This window comes from Gopherus evgoodei, chromosome 1, assembly GCF_007399415.2.
Source record: "Gopherus evgoodei ecotype Sinaloan lineage chromosome 1, rGopEvg1_v1.p, whole genome shotgun sequence".
Classification (NCBI taxonomy): Eukaryota; Metazoa; Chordata; order Testudines; family Testudinidae; genus Gopherus; species Gopherus evgoodei.
The window spans coordinates 36,459,365-36,485,868 of NC_044322.1; the positions used below are offsets into that span (position 1 = coordinate 36,459,365).

The 26,504-nt window shown below is 43.5% G+C and overlaps 1 protein-coding gene across 2 annotated transcripts in view; it reads right to left on the reverse strand.

Annotated features, from left to right (window-relative positions):
• Positions 1-749: 749 nt before the first annotated feature.
• Positions 750-26,504, reverse strand: part of CRYL1 (crystallin lambda 1) — a 76,012-nt gene continuing 50,257 nt past the window's right edge. For both annotated transcript variants that reach the window (XM_030561679.1, XM_030561669.1), the window contains 3 exons: positions 16,305-16,410; positions 7,152-7,258; positions 750-1,269 (listed from right to left, as the gene is read on the reverse strand). In XM_030561679.1, the coding sequence (XP_030417539.1) occupies positions 1,156-1,269; positions 7,152-7,258; positions 16,305-16,410 (327 nt within the window). In that variant the 3' untranslated portion in view covers positions 750-1,155. The remainder of the gene's footprint in view (positions 1,270-7,151; positions 7,259-16,304; positions 16,411-26,504) is intronic.

Below are 26,504 nucleotides of genomic sequence, written 5' to 3' on the forward strand. Positions count from 1 at the left end.
CCACTAGACCCTGCTGCCTCTTAAGTTAGCTAAATCAATTTAAAAATAACTCTAACCACCTTTTTTTCTCTTCTAGAGAGGGCCTAAATGGGACACACTTATTTTGAGTAGCAATAAACCACTGGTGACATCAAACTGCTCACTTTGATCAAGGCAAAGTCATGGGCTGTCAAGCACATAGCCTGAAAAACTGGGTGAGGCTCCAATGAATTCTGTAGGAGCTGGGGGGCAAAGAGGGATTCTGCTCTAGTCTATTCAGGTACTTATGTCTTGTCTATCACCATGGTATCTAAGTGCCTAAGGGAGAGGGGGAGGGAAGGAAAAAGTAATTCTCTCACTAAGATTGTGGGTTGCAGCAATCCCTGAAGCTATTGCGCTCCTACTCTGCAGGGAGAATGGCCAGTGGACCCCTCCCCTATTCTCCCTGTGTGCATTCCACAAATTCTCCTCTCACCTCAATGCAGTCAAATTAGACAGAGCTCACCATGCCCACAGAAGGTTATGGAGAGTAGCATTTGTCCCATAATGACAAACAGCAGATGTTTGCCTGTTCTCTGGTCCCCAGCAAATGCAAGCGCTGCTGAGGCTACAGATCTCCAAGCAAGATTATAAAATGTATAATTTTAAAAACTATTGTGTGCTTGTCTATTATACAGTATTAATAATGTTGATGGTAGCTAGTATTAAAGAGACAAGGTATGTGAGGTAGTATCTTTTATTGGACCAACTTCAACCTGAAGAAGAGCTTCAACCTGAAGAAGAGCTCTCTCTGAGCACAAAAAACTTCTCTCTCACCAACAGAAATTGGTCCAATAAAAGACATTACGTCACTCACTCACCCTGTTTTGCTATTATCCTGGGACTGACAGGGCTACAACAAATCTGCATAAGCTAGTATTAAAGCATTTAGAATAATCAGATAAAAAGTTTTTTATGAATTAGTTTCTTACGCAGTTCCTGTCACGAATTAATAATGTAATGACAATTTGGACTACATTTTGAATCATCCTCTGTATTTGCACATGGGCAAAAATCATTGCTTGCATATTGAGTCACCTGTTCTGCAAATACAGATTTTTGCCTGTGGAAATGGAAGTACCCACTTTTGTGGAGATATGCTGATAATTTGCCCTTGTGTATTACAGAGGATGCAATTCAGTTGGATTTCATTTGTTTTTTCAACTTGGCAAGACCCATAAGACATTCATCTCTCCATGCTCTCCTGGCATTTAGATGTTCTGGATCAGCTGGAGTTCGTTCACTCATGGCCTGAAATAAAAAAAATAGTAGATTACGCCTCATGTTGAATGTTGGAAATTTCTTACCAAGATTGTTTTTGTTGGTTTTCTCCCCTCTTCAGGTTAACATTCATGCTGGTAATTGTCATATGGGTTCTGATTCTGTTGACAACAGACAGTAGGGTCACAAGGACCACTAGTTGCTTGTTTAAATCCCTTGCCTGTTTAAGGCCAACATGCTTCTTTTCCATGGAAAGGAGGATACCATTAATTCATACCTTTTTTTTTTTGCAGGCTGTCTGATCCACTAGTTAGAAGTTAGTTAATCTATACGGTGGACATGTCAGTGAGGATCTGTACTTGGAGGTGGCAGCTCTCATCTTTCACTGTAGTTTGGAGAACATTCTGGCCTAACATTGGTAGTGAAAGCTCAGGGTATGTCTACACTAGAAACGCTACAGTGGCACAGCAGCTGCGCCACCATAGTGCTGTAATGTAAACACTTCTTATGGCGATGGAAGAGGTTCTTCTGTTACTCCAGTAAATCCATCTCGCGAAGAGGCGGCAGCAAGGTTGATGGAGGAATTCAGTTGGTAACCTAGCACTGTCTACATCTGGGGCTTAGGTTATCTTAACTCCATCTCTCAGGAATTTGACCTTCTCACACCCCTGAGCAACACAGCTAGGTCAATCTAACATTCTAGTATACACCAACTCTCACACAGGGCCATGTAAGTCTATCAGCAGCAACTTGGCATTAACCTGTCTGCTTGGTTTGCCCATGAGGCATATGTCAAGTCCTTCTGATAAAACCCTTTTATTAACTACGAAGGAGGAGACCCAGCCTTGGCCTTTTAGGCAGCTAGATACGTGCTCTAATCCAAGTACACATGTAGGAGTTTGAAGACTTGATTTTTTTTTTAACTCCTCATAAACCATGTTTATGAAGGTGTCATTTTTTTTAGGAGTGCAACCTTAGCGAGATTAAATTTTAAGGTGAGGCACATACAAGAAATGAAGCTATCACTTTTTGCAAAGGTGGAGTCAGGTGCAGGCTGAAGTTATTAAATGGGCTTCCAGTGCTAGAAACCATGACAAGGTGGCAGCCTGCACCAAGAGACAAAAAAACACCACCACCTAAAACAACATGCAGGAAAGTGGACCCTAGTGTTTGAGTGCAACGATTAAGGGACTTGAAGATCTATATGTTAAATGGATCACTGCAAGAAGAGCAACAGTAGGTAACAGGCTCATGCCAGTTGCATGTTACTGACAGATGTGCTCTTAGAGAGAGAAGTATTTCTGAAAGTGCAGAGGTAGACCCAAGGCCATCTTTGCCAAAAGGAGCAGCCCATAGTTCAGAATTTTAAAAGATAAACAATGAGCAATATAACAAAAGCTGGATAAAACTTGGGCCCACGTCATTTGCAGCACTGTTGTTGCCAGTAATAATTCACAAGTTCCAGTTATTCTAGAGCAACATGGAGGACAGAAAGCAGCATAAAAAGTGTTTAATGTTTTGCCATTGGGGAAGGTTCCTTGTAAGCCTAGTTTTGTCAATGTCTTTGATGAAGCCCAAGGAAAAAGGAGATAGAATCAGCATGAGGCCAAAAGGGAATATCACACTCCGAAAAGATCACAAAACTTTGTTGCTATGCTTTCATTTATAGAGGTATTAAGGAGGATGATAGATGGAAAGACATAGTTTGCAATCTATTGTTGTTTCCTGATTTATATTGATTCAGCAATAAACCCATGTGGTGATTATATATTTGAAATCACACTGGTGGAGAACTCAGATGCAAGATAACTAGATGGAAGGATAAACAAAAATAGATCTGGGACTAGGGTTTTTTTATTTCAAAAGGACTAACTTTAAAGAATTAAGGAAATTAGTTAGGGAAGTGGATTGGACTGAAGAACTTGTAGATCTAAAGGTGGAGGAGCCCTGGAATTACTTCAAGTCAAAGTTGCAGAAACTATCAGAAGCCTGCATCTCTAGAAAAGAGAAAAAATTCATAGGCAGGAGTTGTAGACCAAGCTGGATGAGCAAGCATCTCAGAGGGGTGATTAAGAAAAAGCAGAAAGCCTACAAGGAGTGGAATGTGGGAGGGATTAGCAAGTAAACCTACCTTATTGAGGTCAGAACATTAGGGATAAAGTGAGAAAGGCCAAAAGCCATGTAGAGTTGGACCTTGCAAAGGGAATTAAAACCAATAGTAAAAGGTTCTATAGCTATATAAATAAGAAGAAAACAAATAAAGAAGAAGTGAGACCGCTAAACACTGAGGATGGAGTAGAGGTTAAGAATAATCTAGGCATGGCCCAATATCTAAACAAATATTTTGCCTCAGCCTTTAATGAGGCTAATGAGGAGCTTAGGGATAATGGTAGGATGACAAATGGGAATGAGGATATGGAGATAGATATTACCACATCCGAGGCAGAAGCCAAACTCGAACAGCTTAATGGGACAAAATCGGAGGGCCCAGATAATCTTCATCCAAGAATATTAAAGGAACTGGCACATAAAATTGCAAGCCCATTAGCAAGAATTTTTAACGAATCAGTAAACTCAGGGGTTGTACCGTATGACTGGAGAATTGCTAACATAGTTCCTATTTTTAAGAAAGGGAAAAAAAGTGATCCGAGTAACTATAGGCCTGTTAGTTTGACATCTGTAGTATGTAAGGTCTTGGAAAATATTTTGAAGGAGAAAGTAGTTAAGGATATTGAGGTCAATGGTAATTGGGACAAAATACAACATAGTTTTACAAAAGGTAGACAATGCCAAACCAACCTGATCTCCTTGAGAAGGTAACAGATTTTTTAGACAAAGGAAATACAGTGGATCTAATTTACCTCGATTTCAGTAAGGCATTTGATATGGTTCCACATGGGGAATTATTAGTTAAATTGGAAAAGATGGGGATCAATATGAAAATTGAAAGGTGGATAAGGAACTGGTTAAAGAGGAGACTATAACAGGTTGTACTGAAAGGTGAACTGTCAGGCTGGAAGGAGGTTACTAGTGGAGTTCCTCAGGGATCAGTTTTGGGACCAATCGTATTTAATCTTTTTATTACTGACCTTGGCACAAAAAGTGAGAATGTGCTAATAAAGTCTGCGGATGACACAAAGCTGGGAGGTATTGCTAACAGAGAGAAGGACTGGGATATCATACAAGAAGATCTGGATGACCTTGTAAACTGGAGTAATAGTAATAGGATGAAATTTAATAGTGAAAAGTGCAAGGTCATGCATTTATGGATTAATAACAAGAATTTTGATTATAAATTGAGGATATATCGGTTGGAAGTAACAGAGGAGGAAAAGGACCTCAGAGTACTGGTTGATCACAGGATGACTATGAGCCGCTAATGTGATATGGCCATTAAATATAAACAAATAAATAAAAATTAAAATTAAAATTAAAAATGCTAATGTGGTTTTAGGATGCATCAGGCGAGGTATTTCCAGTAAAGATAAGGAGGTGTTAGTACCGTTATACAAGGCACTGGTGAGACCTCATCTGGAATAGTGTGTGCAGGTCTGGTCTCCCATGTTTAAGAAGGATGAATTCAAACTGCAACAGGTACAGAGAAGGGCTACTAGGATGATCCGAGGAATGGAAAACCTGTCTTATGAAAGGAGACTCAAAGAGCTTGGCTTGTTTAGTCTTGCCAAAAGAAGGCTGAGGGGGGATATGCTTGCTCTTTATAAATATATCAGAGGGATAAATATCAGGGAGGGAGAGGAATTATTTAAGCTTAGTACCAATGTGGACATAAGAACAAATGGATATAAACTGGACGCTAGGAAGTTTAGACTTGAAATTAGATGAAGGTTTCTAACCATTAGACGAGTGAAGTTCTGGAACAGCCTTCCAAGGGGAGAAGTGGGGGCAAAAGACATATCTGGCTTCAAGACGAAGCTTGATAATTTTATGGAGGGGATGGTATGATGAGATAGCCTAATTTGGGCAATTAATTTGGCAATTGATCTTTGATTATTAGCAGGTAAATATGCCCTTTGGTCTGTGATGGGATGTTAGATGGGGTGGGATCTGAGTTACTACAGAGAATTCTTTCCTGGGTGCTGCCTGGTGAGTCTTGCCCACATGCTCAGGGTTTAACTGATCGCCATATTTGGAGTCAGGAAGGAATTTTCCTTCAGGGCAGATTGGCAGAGGCCCTGGAGGTTTTTCGCCTTCCTCTGCAGCATGGGGCACGGGTTACTTGCTGGAGGATTCTCTGCACTTTGAGGTCTTTAAACCACGATTTGAGGACTTCAATAACTCAGACATAGGTTAGGGGTTTGTTACAGGAGTGGGTGGGTGGATGAGATTCTCTGGCCTGCATTGTGCAGGAGGTCAGACTAGATGATCATAATGGTCCCCTGTGACCTTAAAGTCTATGAGTCTATAAGTCTATAAACAACCTGGGCCCCAACCCAGCAATGCACATAAGGAGGTGCTTTACTTTAAGCATGTGAGTAATCAAGTTAGCCATGTGTCTAAATGCTTTGCAGATTAGGGTTTTCGTTTGTAGAATATATAAATACAGGAATAAAAAGAAGAAACTTATCAAATATTATTCATAACTTGTCACACAGGTATGCCAACAACCAGACCTCCAAGTTCAGCTCATCAGAACAGATAGATGGGAACAAAACATATGAAAGCATATCTCCTACTGTTGTGTACAACCAGTAATTATCTATGAACACTGTGAGATGCATCTACACTAGCTTTCAGAGTTCTATCAAGGCATAGTGAAAAGCTTGTAATAATGTTACATAGCTCTTAGATAGCATTTAAGGGTAAGCATGTTAGGGTAGTTAAGCACTGGAACAAATTACCTAGAGAGGCTGTGGAATCTCCATTATTGGAGGTTTTTAAGAACATATTAGACAAACACTTGTGAGGGATGGTCCACAGATAATACTTAGTCCTGCCTCAGTGCAGGGGGCTAGACCAGATGACCTATCTACAGGGCCGGTGCAAGGAATTTTCGCGCCCTAGGCAAAATTTCCACCTTGCACCCCCCCTGCTAACCCCACCCCCTGAGGCAGCTAACTGAGCCCCCCACCCATGGAGCCCACCACCCACCCTGCCTGGGGAGCCCTCCCCCGCAGCAGCTAGGGACCCCCCCCTCCCCGCAGCAGCTACCCCGCCCCCCTGCCACGGCAACTAACCCCACCCGGGGAGACTCCTCCCCCACCCCCACGGCAGCTAACCCCACCCAGGGAGCCCAACACCTCCCTCCCCCCGGCAGCTAACCCCACCTGGGGAGCTCGACCCCCCACCATGGTAGATAACCCCACCAGGGAAGCCCGACCCCACCCCCCCATGGCAGCTAACCCTGCCTGGGGAGCTTGCCCCAGCTCTCCTCTGCTGAGCAGACCAGCACCACTCTAACTCTCCTCCCCTCCCAGGCTTGCGGCGCCGATTGGAGGAGACTTAGAACAGGGGCTGTGTGCTCAGCGGAGGAGGGAGAGTGGAGGTGATCTGGCGGGGAGCGGGGAGCGGGGAGCGGTTCCCCTGTGCGCCCTCCTTGTTATGGCGGGCAGCCCACCCTGCGCCCACCGCCCCAGCTCACCTCCACTCCACCTCCTTGCCTGAGCAGGCTTTTAGGCACCCCCAACCACTAGGCGCCCGTTTGCCTATCTAGGTCCCTTCTAGTCCTAAATTTCTATGATTTTTCATTCACAGATCTCAAAGCTCTTTACAAAGGGATTTATGTTATGTCAATTCTATTTTAGCATTTTCAATCAATGCAATTGATTGAAATACAGATCAGAGGTACTTCCAAGAGTCACTCAAACAAGTGACCACTACAAAGAAATTAAAGTCAACATTTGTTATTTTGATGGTCCTTATGAAATCACATCAATCCGGTCTTGTACACTCACCTGGCTGATTTGCTGCTCAATTTCACCTGAAAAATCTGGTACTGGACCAAAGGTTTTCAGAACATGTATCATTCCTTCACGGTATCGCTCACAATAATTTGTCATTCCTAAAACAGGAGTGAAAAAATATATTTGGTCTGTTCCAAAATAGGAATTCCCACAGTTTATTTCAACAATATAACCTTGTGCTTAAGGGCTGTCCTGAATAGATACAAAGCACTTTCAGCACTAGCTGTTTATGGGATGTTGCCTGTAGGACCCTGGTGTCATTTGCTACAGAAGTTGACAGGTACGTAGGTAGTGAAGGAAACAGGAGAAAAATGCTGTACAGTCTTCGCGGTTGCAGTTGAATTGGTTACCAGTTGCTTGTGATTTCTACAATGTGATTTGCAAAGCTGGAGTTTCAGGAGTAAGTTGATGGGGAAGGGGGGGTGGTTCGGCAGACTGGGGTAAAGCATGGCAAGAAGCCATGAGACAGAGGGACACTGCCACTGGGGAGAGGAGTTGGGAAACAGTGACACTGGACAAAGACAGAAAGGATGGTCTCATGGTTAAGACTTTTGAAAGCCACTCAGGAGAACTGGATTCTATCCCAGCCACTCTCACTAAATTCCTGTATAATGCTGGGCAAGTCACTTGGGCTAGGTTTTCAGTTTTCAATGCAAAAAAAGGACTATTTTTATACTGAGATTGCTAACTTGAGATGTCTCCACTAGGATTGTACACTGAGAGAGCTATGGCACTGTAATTTCTGCCTCAAGGTAGTTAGTTAAGGTCAACCCTATACCGCCTGCCTCAAGAAGGCACTTTACCAAAGGGTATCCACTACTGGCAGCTCAGTTTGCTCCCTTTTCCCAGACACAAATAGGTGAGTGTTTGATTCACAGTGGAGAGACTCAGTCATGTGTCCTCCTGTACTCCGTTTATGAAGACCCAGAGAGCTGAGTGGTGTAAACCTGGCTATCTATGGTGAAGATGGAACTGATGCAGGATTGAGGCAGGGGTGTCTGGGAAAGGAATGTCTGACACAGATCTTTAAAACAATTATAAGGACTTGTACTTTTTCTTCAGTCACTCCAAAATGAGATGTTTCACAAAATTATATATAAACCTGGTTCCTGCCCCTAGAAGCATGGAATCTACAATCAACACAGCACCACGAGTAAGAGTCACAAATAGAGCTGGCCCAAAAGGGGGAACATCTTTCCATTACACTTTTCATGTTTTTAAGAAAAGGTTTAATCCCCAAAAGACAAGAAATATTAAAAACATGAAACTTTTTGCAGAAAGGGATTTTAAGAAAAATTCCATTTCAGGAGAGCATAAACAGAATTTTTCAGCTTTACTGATCCTACTAAAGTGAGAAATAAATGATTGGCCAACGAGAGGCTATTTCATGGCATGATCAGATAACATTGGTACTTAAATCTATTATTAGGTACTGCCATAATAGAGGCACAACTTTCTTCCTCACCCTAGAGTGGACCATATTAAGTTTGGGAAGCTCTCACCTTTTGCTTGCTTGCCTATGGAGTAAACGTCTACATCTTGATGAAAATTAGTTCCCTATATGGTAGCACAAAACACTTCACCATTGAACCAGTGGGCATGTCAATACAAATCATCTATACTATTGAGTGAAATGTATTAACAACAAGCATACATTTCAACTATAGTTGAGTATATAAAAATCACACCCAGCTATATTTTATGAAGCCCAGCAAAGAAAGTGACTCTGAATCATTGTTTGTGGTTGATGTTTCTTCTTCATTTTGATATTTAGTGCTTTTTACATTTCACACCCTGTTCACCGCAACCCTGCCCATCTTGGAGAGATTTCTAAAATGAGCAAGAATGCCCACTAGTAGTAGAAAAATCATAAGTTTCACCATAAAGTTGAGGGCCATGTGCTGCTCTTAATCTCCATCCAACTCCTGCTGATACCAGTGGAAATCCCCACAGTGGATGGTGGACAGCACATAACCCTAAAACTGCATATTATTATTTTTACTCTCACACTACTTAGAAGTCCCTTGAAGTCTCAATATCCAGCACGTGCTAGAGCACTGCTTCCCAAATGATGAGTCCTGACCCACCAGTAGGTTGCCGCCTTTCCCACTACTCTTACATGCCCTGGGCAGCAGATAGCACTATGGGGAGCGGAATCTGGGTGGCAGCACCAGCAACATGGAGGAAGCGTCTTTGGAACATAGTTGGGGCAGGGAGAGGATGCTGACTGTCTGCTCGCTGCTGCCTGGATCCTGCTCTTACTTTCCCTGGGCAATGGGCAGCAGTGCAGAGAACTGAAGCCAGACAAGGGCAGCAGCAGTGTGAGTGGAAGCAGCTGGGTCAGCAAGCAGATCAGTCACCAGCCTGCTCATGCCCCTGAAGAACTCCCATATGCTCTCATGCAGCAGACAGCAGTGTGGGGAGCAGGATCCAGGGAGCAGCTAGAGCCATCAAGCAGACAGTCAGCAGCCAGAGGGAGATAGGGGTTGGCGGGGGTTGGCAGGGGTAATGGCTGGTCCCCCAAAAGAGAGAAAATGCAGTTGGTGTGTCACCTTCATAAAAAGTTTGGAAACCACTTGTCATAAACAGATGGTTAAGGGTTAATGTCTCTTTTACCTGTAAAGGGTTAAGAAGCTCAGTAAACCTGGCTCACACCTGACCAGAGGACTAATAGGGGGACAAGACACTTTGAAATCTTGGTGGAGGGAAGTCTTTGTTTGTGCTTTTTGTTTTTGTTCGTTGTTCACTCTCGGGACTGAGAGGGACGGGACATCATTCCAGGCTTTCCCAATCTTTCTGAATCAGTCTTTCATGTTTCAGAATTGTAAGTAATAGCCAGGCAAGGCAGATTAGTCTTATGTTTGTTTTCTCAACTTGTAAAAAAAACTTGTGTCTTTTTGCTGGAAGGATTTTTACCTCTGTTTGCTGTAACTTTGAATCTAAGGCGGGGGGGGGGTCCCTCTAGTCTATATGAATCTGAGTACCCTGTAAAGCATTTTCCATCCTGATTTTACAGAGATAATTTTTACCTTTTCTTTCTTTAATTAAAAGCTTTCTTTTTAAGAACCTGATTGATTTTTCCTTGTTTTAAGATCCAAGGAGTTTGGATCCGTGTGAAGCCTCTCAAGGCAACCCAGGGAGGGGAAAGTCTGGGGGGGAAAAAGGGAGATGGTTAATTTCTCCTTGTTTTAAGACCCAAGCGGTTTGGGTCTGGGTTCCCCAGGGAAGGTTTTGGGGGAACAGAAAGTGTGCCAGACACTAAATTCTGGCTGGTGGCAGCATACCAGATTTAAGCTCATAATTAAGCTTAAAAGTGTTCATGCAGGTCCCCACGTTTAGTACCCTAAAGTTCAAAGTGGGGGAAAAAACCTTGACACCACTGTGCTAGAGTCAGCAGTTTTAGGGCCAGATTCTGATTTTGGTTTCACATTTCACTAGTATAAATTTGGAGTAACTACACTGAAGCAACTGAGATCAAAAGAGCTCGTATCCCCTCAAACGCCTTTTACAGATTTAAGCATTTAAAAATTATATTTATGATGGCTTATTCTCTTGTTTGACAGCTTATTTTTCACAGAGATTGAAGTAACTCTGAAAGCTTAAAAACAAACATATAATCTTACAGAGTCTGGACAAACTTCAACAGATTAACAGATAGCTCATTACACATACAAGGAGGTACTGTGTGTATTAAAATAATACTGTGACAGATAAATGAGAAAAGACTCTAAAGTACTATATAGATGTTTATTGCCAGGTAAAGGGCTGATGGCATTTCTGTGTGGTGGTATTATGCCAAATCTTAAAATAACCAACTTAGTGGTAAGGAACTTTTTTGCTCTGAAACCATCATCACGTTAAGTTGGATGTCCTTATAGTACTTCCCTTGTTTTTATGGGCTTCCTTTCTGTCTGTTCCCATTCAGTTCTCAAGTTTCTGGCTCAATGCCATTAGTGACTTGAGACTGGCATTTTGTTCTGTAGTCAAGACTATTGGCACAGTACTGTATGTTCAAATCTCTTGCTTAAATAATAGGGCAAAGTGACCTATGCAATACCCTTTGGTCAGTCAATTTGCAAAAAATGGGGGAAAAGAAAATAAGAGGCAGAGTAAGGGAGGTTGGGGGGTTGGGGCATTTGCAGGTGGGTGGTGTGTAGGAAGATCTTGGGATATCCTTCCCACAACCAAACAAGCACAAGAAACCAACACTGTCCTCCAGGAGTATCCTTATGAGCCAGGTTCTCCTCTCCCAAAAGAGAAGAATATCACTCCCTCCACTTCCAAAATAACCCCATCTCTCGCCATATCCAAATTTCATCCTTCACCACCCTCTCAAAGAATTCCATTTTTATCCTCACTAATTCTTCCTGTATCTCACCTCAGCTTCTCACCTCCCAAATCCTATGTTGACTCCCTCTTTGTTTACTGACCTGAAGTGTGGCTAGGCATCTAAGGCCTGGTCCACACTACGCATTTAAACCAATTTTAGCAGCGTTAAACCGATTTAACACTGTACCCGTCCACACCACGAGGCCCTTTATATCGAAATAAAAGGCTCTTTAAATCGGTTTCTGTACTCCTCCCCGACGAGAGGAGTAGCGCTAAAATCGGTATTACCATATCAGATTAGGGTTAGTGTGGCCGCAAATCGACAGTATTGGCCTCCGGGCGGTATCCCACAGTGCACCACTGTGACAGCTCTGGACAGCAATCTCAACTCGGATGCAGTGGCCAGGTAAACAGAAAAGCCCCGCGAAATTTTGATTTTCATTTCCTGTTTGCCCAGCGTGGAGCTCTGATCAGCACGGGTGGCAATGCAGTCCCAAATCCAAAAAGAGCTCCAGCATGGACCATACGGGAGATACTGGATCTGATCACTGTATGGGGAAACAAATCTGTTCTATCAGAGCTCTGTTACAGAAGACGAAATGCCAAAGCATTTGAAAAAAAAATCTACAGGCTACACAGTGCTGCGTGACAAGCATAACGGGAAGCCAGAGACTCAAACGGACGCTCATGGAGGGAGGGAGGGGGTACTGAGGACTCCAGCTATCCCACAGTCCCCAGCAGTCTCCGAAAAGTATTTGCATTCTTGGCTGAGCTCCCAACGCCTGTAGGTTCAAACACATTGTCCGGCGTGGTTCAGGGAATAGCTCATCCCTCCCTCCATGAGCATCCGTTTGAGTCTCTGGCTTCCCGTTATGCTTGTCACGCAGCACTGTGTAGCCATAAAGGAGGGATTGACTTGGGGAGTCATTCCTTGTTTTGCTTTTGCACCCCCGGCCGATCTCAGCCAGGGGCACCCATGATAGCAGCAGACAGCACAGAAGGACAGATAACTGTCATCTCATTGCCAAATTACACTGGCACTAGACGGTACAGAACAACTGGTAACCATCTCTGCTATCATGCAAAAGCAAATGAATGCTGCTGTGTAGCGCTGGAGTATCGCCTCTGTCCATTGCATCCAGTACATATACGGTGACTGTAAAAAAAATAGCTGAACGGGCTCCATCGTTGCCGTGCTATGGCGTCTGCCAGGGCAATCCAGGGAAAAAAGGCGCGAAATGATTGTCTGCCGTTGCTTTCCCAGAGGAAGGAATGACTGACGACATTTACCTAGAACCACCCGCGACAATGATTTTTGCCCCATCAGCCACTGGGCTCTCAACCCAGAATTCTAAGGGGCGGGGGAGACTGCGGGAACTATGGGATAGCTATGGAATAGCTACCCACAGTGCAACGCTCCGGAAATTGACGCTAGCCTCGGACCATGGATGCACACCGCAGAATTAATGTGCTTAGTGTGGCCGTGTGCACTCGACTTTATACAATCTGTTTAATAAAACCAGTTTATGTAAAATCGGAATTATCTCGTAGTGTAGACGTACCCAGAGGAGCTGCTAGGGTGGATTTCTGGCTAAGGAGAGATGCTGGCTGGCTGCAGGCAGCTGTTGTTGGGTTCGTGGGATCTGCTCAGCTAGGCAGACTGGTAAGAGGAAGGGAGAGTTCACCTACACCTCACCCTCTCCCCTGTTGTTGCAAATTGGAAGGAGAAGCCAGTGCTGTAGGTCCAGGAGCTCTATCCTGGGGAAGGAAGAGGGACTTAACACTGCTAGTTCTCACGCTATCTAAAGCAGTGTTGAGGGAGAGATAGCTCAGTGGTTTGAGCATTGGCCTACTAAACCCAGAGTTGTGAGTTCAATCCTTGAGGGGGCCATTGGGGATTGGTCCTGCTTTGAGCACGGGGTTGGACTAGATGACCTCCTAAGGTCTTCCAATCCTAATAATCTACGATTCTAAGAGCAAGGAGACAGCTGGCACAGAATTGCAGCTGATGTTCATTGGCTGCAATGAGGCATGGCATCCAGCAAACGATGCTGTTAAATTCTCTCTGATGAGAGCAGTCTGAGGTTTGTCAGCTGGATCCTGTATAAGCAGTTGCTTCACACTCCCAGCCTGCATCTGCAGGACTGGGAGCAGACTGACATTCCAGATGATGAAAGCAACCAGGCAAATGCCCTGTTGCCTGGTGACCCAGGCCTGTACTGAGTAAGCGACTGTATTTTTTTTTTAAATCAAGAATTATAAATAATGGATTATCCACCTGCAATGCCCTTCCTCTCTTTTATTTTATGCATTAATGTTAAAATACTGTTTTTGCCGAATGCTACTGCAAACCTGTTGCAGCATCTTCTTTTATACATGGGCTACCAGTCTGCAGGGTCATCCTGTTCTGTTACAAAACCTTTGCCTCACCCAATCTATATATCACTATCAGTTACAAAGCAATCTAAGGCCTGGTCTACATGGGGGAAGGGGAGGCGGGGGGGGGGGAAATCGATCTGAGTTATGCAACTTCAGCTACATGAGTAACGTAGCTGAAGTCGATGTACTTAGACCTGCTCACTGCAGCATCCTCACTGCCGCTCCCTCATCGACTCTGCCTGCACCTCTCATAGTGGTGGAGTACAGGAGTTGATGGGAGAGCGCTTGGGGGTCAATCGCTGTCCGCCGATCCAGCAGGTAGTATAGACATACCCTTAGTATTAATCTACTAGCAGGATATACTCTGCTTTTACATAGTCACCTTCTTCAGATTAAAAAAAAACAGTCACTTCAAAGTGCAAGGTATTAACCAGAGCTCGTTTGAAAAAGGAAAAGTTCACAACACTTTTCATGACAACTGATGTTTCTTGCAGAAGAGACGAGACAAACATGGGTTATGATGAACAGATGCTAAGGCTGGACACTCTGGGGAAATGTAGAAGCCACCTGTGATGAAGTGGGACTGTTCTTAATGTTTCCTCGGAATACTGTAGGGGTGCCTCAGTTTTCCCTATGCATTTCTTAAGTCTCTAAGTGGTGGAATTAGGGGGTGTAGTTGTTGCAGAGCAAAGGGTCGGTATACATAAATGGCCAACACTGTGTCTCCTGGCAACTAATGGCCGGAGCCCTTCCCCCTTGCAAGGTGATAGCTAAAGGTGTTGGAGAACAAAGGAATCAGGTGATCTCCTGGCCCGGGAAAGGAACAAAGCCCAGAGGAGGAGGGGTTGGAGAGTGAGTCAGTTTGGAGCTAGCTGGAAATGAGGAGTGAAGTGCAGACGTGGGTGTCTGGCTCACTGCCCCACAAAATGGACCCGGCTGAGGGGTCCTGTTCTCTGCACCTACAAGCTTCGTTTTACACTGTGTTCCTGTCATCTAATAAACCTCTGTTTTACTGGCTGGCTAAGAGTCTGACTGCGAAGTGGGGGTGCAGGACCCTCTGGCTTCCCCAAGACCCAACCTGGGCAGACTTGCTCTGGGAAGCGCACGGAGGGGCAGAGGATGCTGAATGCTCCAAGGTCAAACCCAGGAAGGTGAAGCCGTGTGAGCTTCTTGCTCTGAAGACAGTCTGCTCACAGAGAGGAAACTTCACCAGAGTGCTGGCTGGCTTCAAAGGGAGCAGTTCCAGAACATCGCCCGGGGACTCCATGACACCACTCTGTGTGTTTTATACTTTTTCCTTTTTTTAAATGTCTACTGAGAGTTAAAACTGCACTGAAGGAATGTACAGAGTGAGAATGATAGTCTAAAAAGGTTAATTACATTTTTTTAATACCAAGAATAAAATTTTATGGATGTCCAGGTATAGTTTGGCCTCTGAATCCAGCCTAAAATCTAGTCCTAACAAGGATTCTTATGATGACCACCAGCTGTTGAGTGTAACAATGTGAGTTAAGTGAGAACAGGAAAAGCCAGCTCCTCACAGTATAGATGATGATGGCAAAGGGGATCCTTCTCTTTCTTAACTTGCTTAAACAGCTCCACAGAAAAGACTATATTCATCTAAACAGTTTCTGAGGGACGGAATGCCCGATCACCAGGTTACTGGCCAAATGAATACTCACAGACACTTGTCAACTGGCAGCATAAACCCAATTGAGAAAAACAGGCACAAGTGATCTTAACTGCATGATTGAAAGGAAAAGTTAAAGATGTAACAGATAAAGATGCACACGGCTTCTGTGCCTTGCCATTTCATTACCTGTCTGCTGTACCAAGCTAAGAGAAAATATCCCTCTGATTTATATGCTGAGTTATAAACCCTGAAGAGGATGGAAAAACTGTAAGAAATCAGCAGATCAAAAATGAAAATATCTAGAATAGACCGTGCTCTCTGGACTGGAGATGCAGCTTCGCAAGAGTATGCAACAGCAGACAATTTAAGTGGTGTTTAAGTTGACTGGTATGCAACACTGGTTATAGCCTTCTTAAAGAAAGCAAAATGCAGGCCCTGGCCTGTTTAGGCAGTCTGGCTTGTTGAGGATCACAGTATAAATCCAGGGAGCAATGCAGCCTAAAAACCCCAGTCAGGAGGGAGAGAGAAGCAGGTCTCTGCCAAAGAGAGGTGACATCTGGAAGCCAGAAATCTTCAAGTGAGTACCCAGGGAAGGGGAATACAGGTGCAGTTACCCTGAAACTGTGAAAGCTTTCATATGATTTCAATACTTGAGACCTACCTTATTATGAAAAGAGAAAAGACATTTACAGTCGATTTTACCCTGGTCTGAACTGTTAAGACAACATTAGCAAAGCTTTACACAAGAAATCCTTGCCTTGAAAAGTATTCTATTTAAAGTCTTAAGGAAAAAAACTGCATACCTTCTGCATTGAGATGCATCGTTTCAAGCGGCCCTATAAATGCATACCGTGTTCCCAATCCATCAGACATCACGAGGTCTAGATCAGCAGGAGATATTACTCCTTCCTAAGTGGCAAAAGGGGGACAGAAAAATCTCAGTGAAAAGAATTTTACAGAATTTTGCTTAGTTTCTTTATTTAGAATATAATCTGTTATAGCAAAATACAAAATACTAGCACTAGAGATAGTGAATAATTTGTAAATAGAAAAACAGATCCCCAGACACATCTCTCTTATGACAGGACTTACTATTGTTTAGCATTTATATATATTAGCTAATTTAAGAGGTGGATTTTTTGCATATGATTGTCATGTTTTTGCATCAAATTATATTCTTTTTAAATCTGAACAAATGAGTCTCTTCTGTGATCCTAGGGGTTGCTTAGGACAGTATTACTTTTTAAGGAGGAAATAACCAGAAAGAGATATGAAATTGCTTAGAAGTTCTTAAGTGTATTAATATTTTATTTATTCTCTTCATCAAAAAAACCCCAAAATAAGGGAAGACCCAAAAAACACAAGAAGTAAAGGAATGGAAAAAGAAAGGAAGGGAAGGAGGCAGGAATGGGAAAAGAGAGAGACACCTCAGTTTCCATCCACTAAGGATTTATCAAAAATTTCTAAGAAGTCAGACCAAATCTTCAAATTTGTCTAAAGTTCCTCTTCTCCAAAATGTTACCCACTCTTTAGCTGTCAGGGCAGCCAAGTCGCCGAGCCACGCTTCTATCACGGGAGGCAGTCTGCTCTTCCACGTAAGCAACATGAGTTATTTGGTTACAAGCAGTGCTCTAGAGAACCAAGCTTTCCATGAGTTGGAGAGTTTCCAAGATGATGGGCTATATTCCCAAACAAACTCTAGGAAGTAATTTTAAGGGGCTATCCATTATCTCTTAATCCTCCTGCCTACTTCTAGCCAAAAGGACTGTATCCAGGGACAGTCCCAAAACATGTGAACCAGTGTGGCTCTGAGAGACCCACATCTCCAGCAGCAGTTTGTTCTGACAAGGCCCAGGCACTGTAACCTATCCAAGGACCAATGTGAATAAAATATAACCTTCTGATGGATCAATCTTCATCGCAGATCAATAGCAGAGTTATTAATATATTGCAAGGCAGCTCTCCATTGGCTAGGGTTCAAGATGTACACAAGTATCAGAGGGGTAGCCGTGTTAGTCTGGATCTGTAAAAGCAGCAAAGAATCCTGTGGCACCTTATAGACTAACAGACGTTTTGGAGCATGAGCTTTCATGGGTGAATACCCACTTCCACTACATGCATCTGAGGAAGTGGGTATTCACCCATGAAAGCTCATGCTCCAAAATGTCTGTTAGTCTATAAGATGTACACAAATCTTAGTTCCAGGCCTGGAACAGACAATCTAAATTAGGGAGGTTCTTTTGGACCAGAAGTTGTAACAGGCTATAGCTGGTTGGCTGACCCTATGGAGCTCTCTCCACATCAACACCATTCTGGAGTCTCTGGTGCTCCCAGCACATCAGGACCAAATATGTCCTTCAAGAGATGCTTATGATGCAGGCAATGCCATACAGCTGGACCAGGTCGGTTGTATTGTCGTTGGAGTGACTGGAATGGTAGCCAATACCATGGGGGACATTTTACAATCAAAACATTAACACACTGAACTTGCCAGTGGGAGGGGATGGACCAGCTCCTGTTCCAGAATCAGCCAGGGAAAGGTCTGTTCTGTCTGGAGCCAACCGGCTGCCTGGCTAAAGATATGGGCTGTATGATAATGATCAGGATGAGACTGGGAGTTACAATCTACACAGAGCCAGTCTTGGCCCTCCACCCTCCGAGAAATAATATAAAAATTTTGTTAAGTTTTCCTAAAATAAAACTGAGGAACAGTAACTGAGAGATCTCTCAGGACATACAGTATTTGGGGAAGCACTTGTCAGACCACATTCTATTATTTAGTTACTACATCTGCATATTATCAATTTTAATTCATTTTAGTCATTATGTGTTTTTCTCAGGAGGTAGGGAGCAAAGGAGATAGTATTGTTGAGCATATCATCAGTGACAGGACCAGGACAAGAGATTACTTTATCAAAATCCATAGACTGCAACAGAACTTCTGAATATAGAAATTTCAGCTAGTGTTCATGCCCCCTTTTATTTTCTAGCATTTATCCCCCCAGTTGCTGGCTCTTACTGCAAAATAATCATTTTGACAGAGGAGGCAGGTTTCTCATTGTCCCTGAAGCCATCCCAAGGAATTAGCTGGGAAAATGATGATTAAAGAGAGACAATGAAGCTGTCACCCATTTAACTGGAAACTGGTTGCATCATGTACGGAACTTTGCTTGGCCTCAACCTGCCTGGAGTTCTTGAGTTTACTGCCAACCTCATGTCTCAGATCTGGCAGGACACTGAGTCTGTGAAATGGAGAACCTTCTTGAAAGTTCAGCACAGCAGTTACACCCATGGGGTACACTTACAAAGAAGCCAGCACACCCCCATAATCAGTTGGGACAGGAACATCATCATTTCTTTTTTACAGGTTACAGCATATTGCCTCAAAGCTTTTCCTGAGAATAGTGTTTCCTTTATAAGGATGTTTCTTGCCCTCTCTCAGATTAGAAAGCTAAAATTGAATTAAGACCATGTTCTATCCCATTCCATCAAGCCAATCCCCTTCATCCCAATGGATGCCTAACAAATTACTCTCCTGGCTGCTGGGAAGGCAGAAGAGTTGTCAGGCTTCTTCTACCTTTTTCTCTCCCCTCCATGCTGTTTGAGGGGAAAGGGAGGCTATTTTCCTCCCTTTCTGGTGGCTCTCCATCCACCTACCTCTTTTCCATGGCTGATAAGGTTTGGTTGATGGAAGGAATTCCTTTTTATTACTCCCTCCTATAAAGCCTGAGCCAGTGAGCACCCCCAAACTCCCACTGCTTTCATTGAGAGTTAAGGGCACCCAGTGCCTGTTAGGATTAGGCCCAACACGAGGGTCTCACCTGTCCTTTTGCTGAATGCTATGATTCAATCGCTAACTGTGGTCCAGAAACAAGAACTTAATTGCAAACCCCAAAAAGGTATAACAGCAGCATGCTTTACCTCTCACATCATCTACCAGACTGGGTAAGTACACAACCACTGAAAAGCAAAGAATTGACAAGCTAATGACACCATAAGCCTTACAGTTGCCTGTGTACTTGATGAACACATCCTCGCTGAGTACAAAGAAATGGAGATTTCACCACCACAGCCTTAAAAGGAGCCCTTTAAAAGGTCTTAATGTCAAATCTCAATCGGTTAACAGGTGCGATCCTGTTAGAGGATATAGACTCTTCAGAAGTTAATATGAGGCTCCTTGTATAGGCACCAACTCCAGGGCTGGAGCTACAGGCGCCAACTTTCCAATGTGTCAGAGGGTGCTCACTGCTCAACCCCTGGCTCTGCCACAGGCCCTGCCCCCACTCCACCCCTTCCTGCCCCCTCCCCAAAGACTGCAGTGCTTTCGCTCCTCTCCTCTCCCCCCACCCCGAGCATCCTGCATACCACGAAACAGCTGATTGGGAGGTGCGGGGAGGGAGGGGGAGGTGCTGATCGGTGGGGCTGCTGGTGGGTGGGAGGCGCTGGGAGCAGGGTGGGGGAGCTGATGGGGGGCTGCTGACGTATTACTGTGGCTCTTTGGCAATGTACATTGGTAAATTCTGGCTCCTTCCCAGGCTGAGGTTTGCCACCCCTGCTGTATATCATGGAAAAGGTCATACAATTATTTGTTTTACAGTAATGCCTAGAAGCCCCAGCTAAGAGCAGGCACCTTCTCTGCTAGGCTCTGAAAAGCCTGCAGTCTAATTAGACAAGACAGACAATGGTGGAAGAAGTGTGATCTCCATTTTATAGAGAACTGAGGCACAATGAAGTGACTTGTCCAAGATCACACAGCAAGTCTGTGGAGGCCTGGGAACTGAACAGAGGTCTCAAGCGTCCCAGCCTAATGCTTCATCCACAAGATCATCCTTAATCTCTAGAGCAGCTTAGAAACACACTTTAAACTGAAACAATTTTTAAGCACGCCCAACTGTTTATGGAATTTTTGCATTTGCAATCTGGGGCAGATCAGTGAAGCCATGTTAACCACCCAAAATGATTTGCAAATGGAAGTAGACTTTGTCATTTGTTATATTTACATCCAATGTTCTAACAAAACATAGAGCTTTGATTAATGTTTCATTTAAATTAAAAACTGTAAACATAATGGTGTAATATTTCACTCTCGCATCTGGCAGGATTCTCACAATAGCTCTGAATCACTGTAAGATCATTTTCAAATAAGAAATATATTAGTCTCTCTGCCACTGTAGACACATCAGTTTCACAATGCTGAGATATGAAGAGCAATACTCTCAAAACCATTCAACAACGATTCTGCTCTCAGTCCATATCTTCCACAAACTTTATGGCTCACTGAACCTGAAGACACTGTCTCATCCAGCCAAAATGTGAATAACAAAAGTAGATGGCCTTCCAGCTAGATGCATGACAGATTCCTTCAGCTGAGGTTTCACATTACCCTAGTGAAGTGGGCTCAGCTGTTCAAAGAAAAATGTTTGCTTCTCTGCTGCCAGGCAGAGCGCCATAAAAACAAAAGCCTTTGTTTTCTTAGCTTTATGACTTCTTCAGAGATTAAAGACAATCAAATAAGGAACACACTAAACTAACTCCCTTAGGGAAAGTTCTAGCTCTCATTTAAAGTGAAGGAGAGTGTTAGCTGGTGGAATGATTCAGCAAAAGAAAAAAGAAAAAAAAGCTATAATCAGCAAGGTGTTTTCCTCAAGGGTTGGTGCTTATGGGAAGAAAGTAAAGAAAGAAAGACTCTCAACCCACTGTGCTTGGGTGTGGAACCCAACCTTCCTGAAGACATTGTCCCTCTCTGCCTCCCAAGCAGTCAGTGATAAGGCTGTCAGCTGAGCACATATGCAAATGGCAAGAGGAAGCTGAGCTATAGTGAAATGCATGCTCATCAGGAGGTGGTGGTAACCCTGCACCATGCATTGTCATTGACTTTACTGGCAATAGGATCGGCGCCTTAGCTGGATCCTGCTCTCGCCAGTTGTTAATGACCTCTTCCTGGTTATGCTGCAGGGCTTTTGCTCCACTCTTGACCTTTAAGCTGCTTGCTAATCACATCCTCCTTGAAATTTTATTCTCCCAATGCTGCTGCAACTCTGTCCCTTCCCAGTTCTTCTCTGATCTGTCTTGTTGTTCCTTCAGGGTCTCTGACTATTGAAGAGTTCTTCTTCACTCTCTCACTGTCTGAGGGAAGGGGTCTCACAGAGCTCCACCTCTGGTCCCCAACTTCTCTCTCTGCACCACTTCTCTAGTTAGCTTATTCACTGCATGGCTTTAACCACTATCCATAAACCTGTGACTCACAAATCTACCTTTACCCCATCTCTTCACCCAATTCCACATCTTGGCCCATCCGACAATGGCGTACCAGCAATATACTTTTCATGTGGCCAAAACTGAATCTTACCTTTCCTCTCAAACTCTGCATACCAGCCTCTTTCTTTGTTGACAGCATCACCATCCTCACTCAGGCCCATACCTGAGATTTATCTTTGACTCAGTCCTCTCTCTTGCCTCTTTGTCCAAATCCACTGCTTCTTCCCCCACAACATGTTTGAGATCCAGCCATTTCTCTCCGAACATCACTACAACTTTTGTTCAGGCCCTCATCTCCCAGATTGACTACTGCCGCCACCTCCTCCTCTGACCTCGCAGACACCTATGTCGTCTTCAACAAGTCCATTCAAATGACAGCTGCTGAGATCACCTTCCTGTCCTGTCATTCTGACCATGTCACTCTTCTCCTCGATCCCTCCATCAACTCCCGTTTTCCATTTAATCACAGTCAAACTTCTTGTCTTTATCTTTAAGGCCCTGCACAGCTCCACTCCTCCTTCCTTTTCTGCTCATGTACCTCACTTCATTGCCTCTTCATCCACCCCATTTCCCAACAACATTAGCCTCAGTCATCCATTTGTCCAATTTTTTCCACTGACATCTTTGAACCTTCTTTCATGCCACCCTTCATGTATGGAACACCCTTCCTGAACTAGCCAGTGAAGCCACTACCTTGTCCTCCTTATTCTGTCTCAAAGGTCCTCCGAGTAACACTGTAATACAAATAAAACAACAGATAATAATGATCAGAGAAATAACAATCCCTGTCAATATTCAGGGAATGTCAAAGCTATTCAACTGAGAATGGAAAGGTACAGAGGCTACGGAGTGAAGCCAGTGCACCTTGTTGCTATGAAAGCTAACTGAATGGACAGAAAAATGACTGTCTTTGCAAGAGGCTGGTAACCAAGGCCCAAATGACAGGGCTTCCTGTTCTTCCCTTCTCCTCCTTTAGACTAGACGAGTCACAAGTAACCCACTTTTAAACAGAAAATAAATTGAAACTGTCACAGGGTTTCATATAGAGAAAAATTACAGAATCCTAAGATGTACACTCAAGTTCCATTGGGGGGAAAATATTCTAACAGGGAGCTCAAGTTTGATGCTGCTTTCAAGAACCTTAGGGTACATCTATACTACCCACCAGATCGGCGGCTACTGTTCGATGTATGGGGTCCATTTATTGCATCTCATCTGGAGGCGATAAATCAATCCGTGAATCCTCCTCGGCAGGAGGAGTAAGTGGAGTTGACGGGGGAGCTGCCGCCGTGAGGACGGCCAGGTAAGTCGAATGAAGATACTTCTACTTCAGCTATGCGAATAGCGTAGCTGAAGTTGCATATCTTAGTTCAACCCCCACCCCCACCCCGCTAGCATAGCCCAGGCCAAAGTGTGAGCGGATCATTCCTCCTGAAAAACTGCCTTGTTACTCCTCACAATTTTCGTGGCCATGTCATATGAACCACTCCAAACACCAACTTGACATTTATAATAAGGTCTTGATCATCAATCAACACAAGTCCTCAATTTTCAAAACAAGACCAAACTATCTCAAAGTGACTATTGTAATAAATGATCTTGGGTGGCACGAAGAGTTCCCTACAGCTTTATGCTTATCTTTTGAGTAAGGTAGAGCCCAGCTGTCTGATTTTGCAATATAGTCCCATGCTACTGTAGAAAGGTGGAGTACTGCTAAGGAACTGCAAATGGCGTCCACTGTTATTTATACAATGTTGCGGGTGTGTACAACGCTTAACAAATAAATGTATAGGTCCCCGCAACAAGGATCTTACAATCTAAGATATAACACAACGAGGATGATAACGGAAATAAAGTGGAAGAATGAGGATTACAACAGCAAAAAGTCTTTGAAATATGCTAATTGTTCCTCCCATTTAAAAAAAAAGTATAATACCTATAGTTGATCTATATAAAAATCCCAGCAATAGCATGAAGCTTGTTCCTGTGGCAAGCCTGGAAGAGAGGGATGCTTCTGTGTTAACTTCTCATGGAAAGCACCCCTGGTGATGGGTGACCTTGAAAACAGACACAGGCAGAGACCTGGAGCTTGAAACATACTGACCAAGTATGGCAAAAGCAGGACCACAGTGAATCTGGAGTAAGAGGAGGAAAGTGATACCGAAGTGCTATGGCCACAAATGCTTGTGTGGTCTGAGTGCTGCTGACAGACTTTGAATCGTCTGAGTCTCTTCTGTCAGACACAGCATATTACTAAACATCTCATTCTGGTGGTCTTGCCTCACAGTGGCCGATGGCAATTATCGGATACCCCCTTTAGATCAATTGGTAAAGCTACTGCTTTTGAATCTAAGGCCTACTCTACAGCAGAGAAGATTTGCTGTTAAACCTATAGGGATAAACTCTCCTAGTCTAGATGCAACTTATATCAGCAAACGCTTGCTTTTGCCAGTAGAATGTTATATCAGCTCCCCAAATGAAATAAGCTGTAGTTTTATATATATCTCACACCCTTAAAACTTTTTCCAGTACAATAATGTTGGCTAAGTTTATACCTGGCCCAAGGCTCTCCAGCTCAGATCCCAGCAGAGATAGTCCTCAGCAGACTGAGGAGGCAGCTGTTTGTTTAAAAGGGACAGGTTTAATATTGTTATATGGACCACTAATGTATTCTTCAAGTCGACTCAAGACACTTTCATAAAGACTGGCAGTCTGTTTAGGTACAAGTATGGCCTTCATCATCACAGCATCTGAGCACCTGATAATACTGCCAAGGAACTGTTACAGAACATGGATACGGTGGTACTCCATCAACAACGTATATTTTGCTTATGTATTTCTTCAGCGCTCACCACAACCAAAAGCAAGTCAGTTTAAAAAAAAGACTCATCTGGACAGGTGGCTAAGTAAAATTATTGTCCCCAGCCACCATAAAAAGTATCCTTAACCTAACATGCTGATTGTTAGTTCATTGACTGCTTTAAACAGGCAAGTGCTCCGCAGGCTGCCAACAGGCTTTCTGGAAAATGTTAAACTTATAGCTCCTTTGGCGCTTCACAATATAACTGGAAATAGGACTTATTCAGTGACAATCATTTTTGTAGATTATGTGCTGTTCCTTTTGGAGTACTACTGTGGAAGAGTCAATCTCTGAGCAACAGAGAAACTTGCATGAAAAAACTAGAACACTGAAACTATAGAAACTGAGTGTGACAAAAACTGTGCCCATTTGTTCCCTCAACAAATGCTTCTGGTCACTAACCATTAAAAACTCTGCTGAAACCTTTGAGCTCTTTGGAACTGGGGAATTTGGATCGTGTGCTGTGGTTCACAACGGGTGGGAAGGGGGCGATGTATTTTCAGGATCTAGGTACCCAAAAGAACAAGAATACCCATTTTTTGCCCTGGAACAAAATTCCCTTTGTGGATGTTTTGCAGCATGTTCCTGAAAAGCAAATCTTACCTAACAATACTAATCTAAGCATATTTCCCTTCCATTGCCCCAAAGCAGAGCAGTATTTAGAAGACTGTGATAAAGTCATCCTTCATGCTGAGAAGCATGCTGAGTGGGAGCCGAAAAGAGATTATTAAAAGCAAACTATAATAAAACATGCCTGTTCAAAGTTGCCATGTTACTTATGCTTTTGTGGTTAAATATGTAAATTGCTTGTATTAGCATTATAATATTCTTGGATGCAAAACATAAATATTCTTGCTCAGTTGCACATGAGCATGTTGCTGGTGCGTTACTTTTAACTGCTGAATCATAGCGGTAAAATCCCATTTCAGACACACATATTTTACTGCTGGGATAGTTTCATATGAAATATTCCATTAAAACTTAAGTCAAATAGTTTCAAATTGTCTGGATTTTTTAATGGAATATTGTGATGGAGTATATATACTTCAGAACCATATGAAGAGGAAAGGAGCTAGATCTCTTAATGAACCTTCAAGTGTGTGGCTCATTAAGAGACAACCATAAAGCAGTGTTTTTTAGCAACAAAGATCTGAACTGTGTTTCACCTTAAGTAGAAGGCCTATGATAGAATGTTCTAAAAAAAAAAAAAAAAAAGGCAAGGGCTGAAGCTGGGTGGCTACTTTTCTGGGTGCAAAAGGAAGACTTACGGGGTATGTCTTCACTGTACAGTTAGTCTGTGTGAGTGGTATCTGGGTCTCAGCATCTGAGTTAACGTATCCCAAGTAGGAGCATTCCCACCACAAAGCTCTATTGGCACAACTGTGTCCTCCCTGTTTCTGCACTCTCACATGTGTCTCTGGGGGCACATCCCAGGAATCTTTTTGCTGAGATACTCCAGAATTCTTTCCCAGTCAATTGCAGGAGAACCCGTCTGTCCTTCAGGGGGAACTGTGGGAAGGGCACTGGAGTACTATCAGCACTTGAGTGATTTTTTTGCCTGCATGATCACTCTAAAGTGTGTGTGTTGGGGGGAGGTGTTGCAGCCCAAGTTAAAGTGAAGCTCTGGCTCTAACCCACTGCCCAAACTGGGTAAGCAAGTCCAGGCTTAAAGCACCACTAAACTCAGGTCAGAGATTTCTCTGTGTGTATGGTGTAGGGGGTGGGCTAAAACCCAGGTAAGAAGGCAGATTAATTGTGCAGTGAAGACATACCCATAGAGTCAGATGCTCAACTAGTGTAAGTCAGCATAGCTGTACTGACATTAATAGAGCTCTGCTGATTTATACCATCTGTGGGTTTGGCCCACAGTGTTTATCTAAACCTG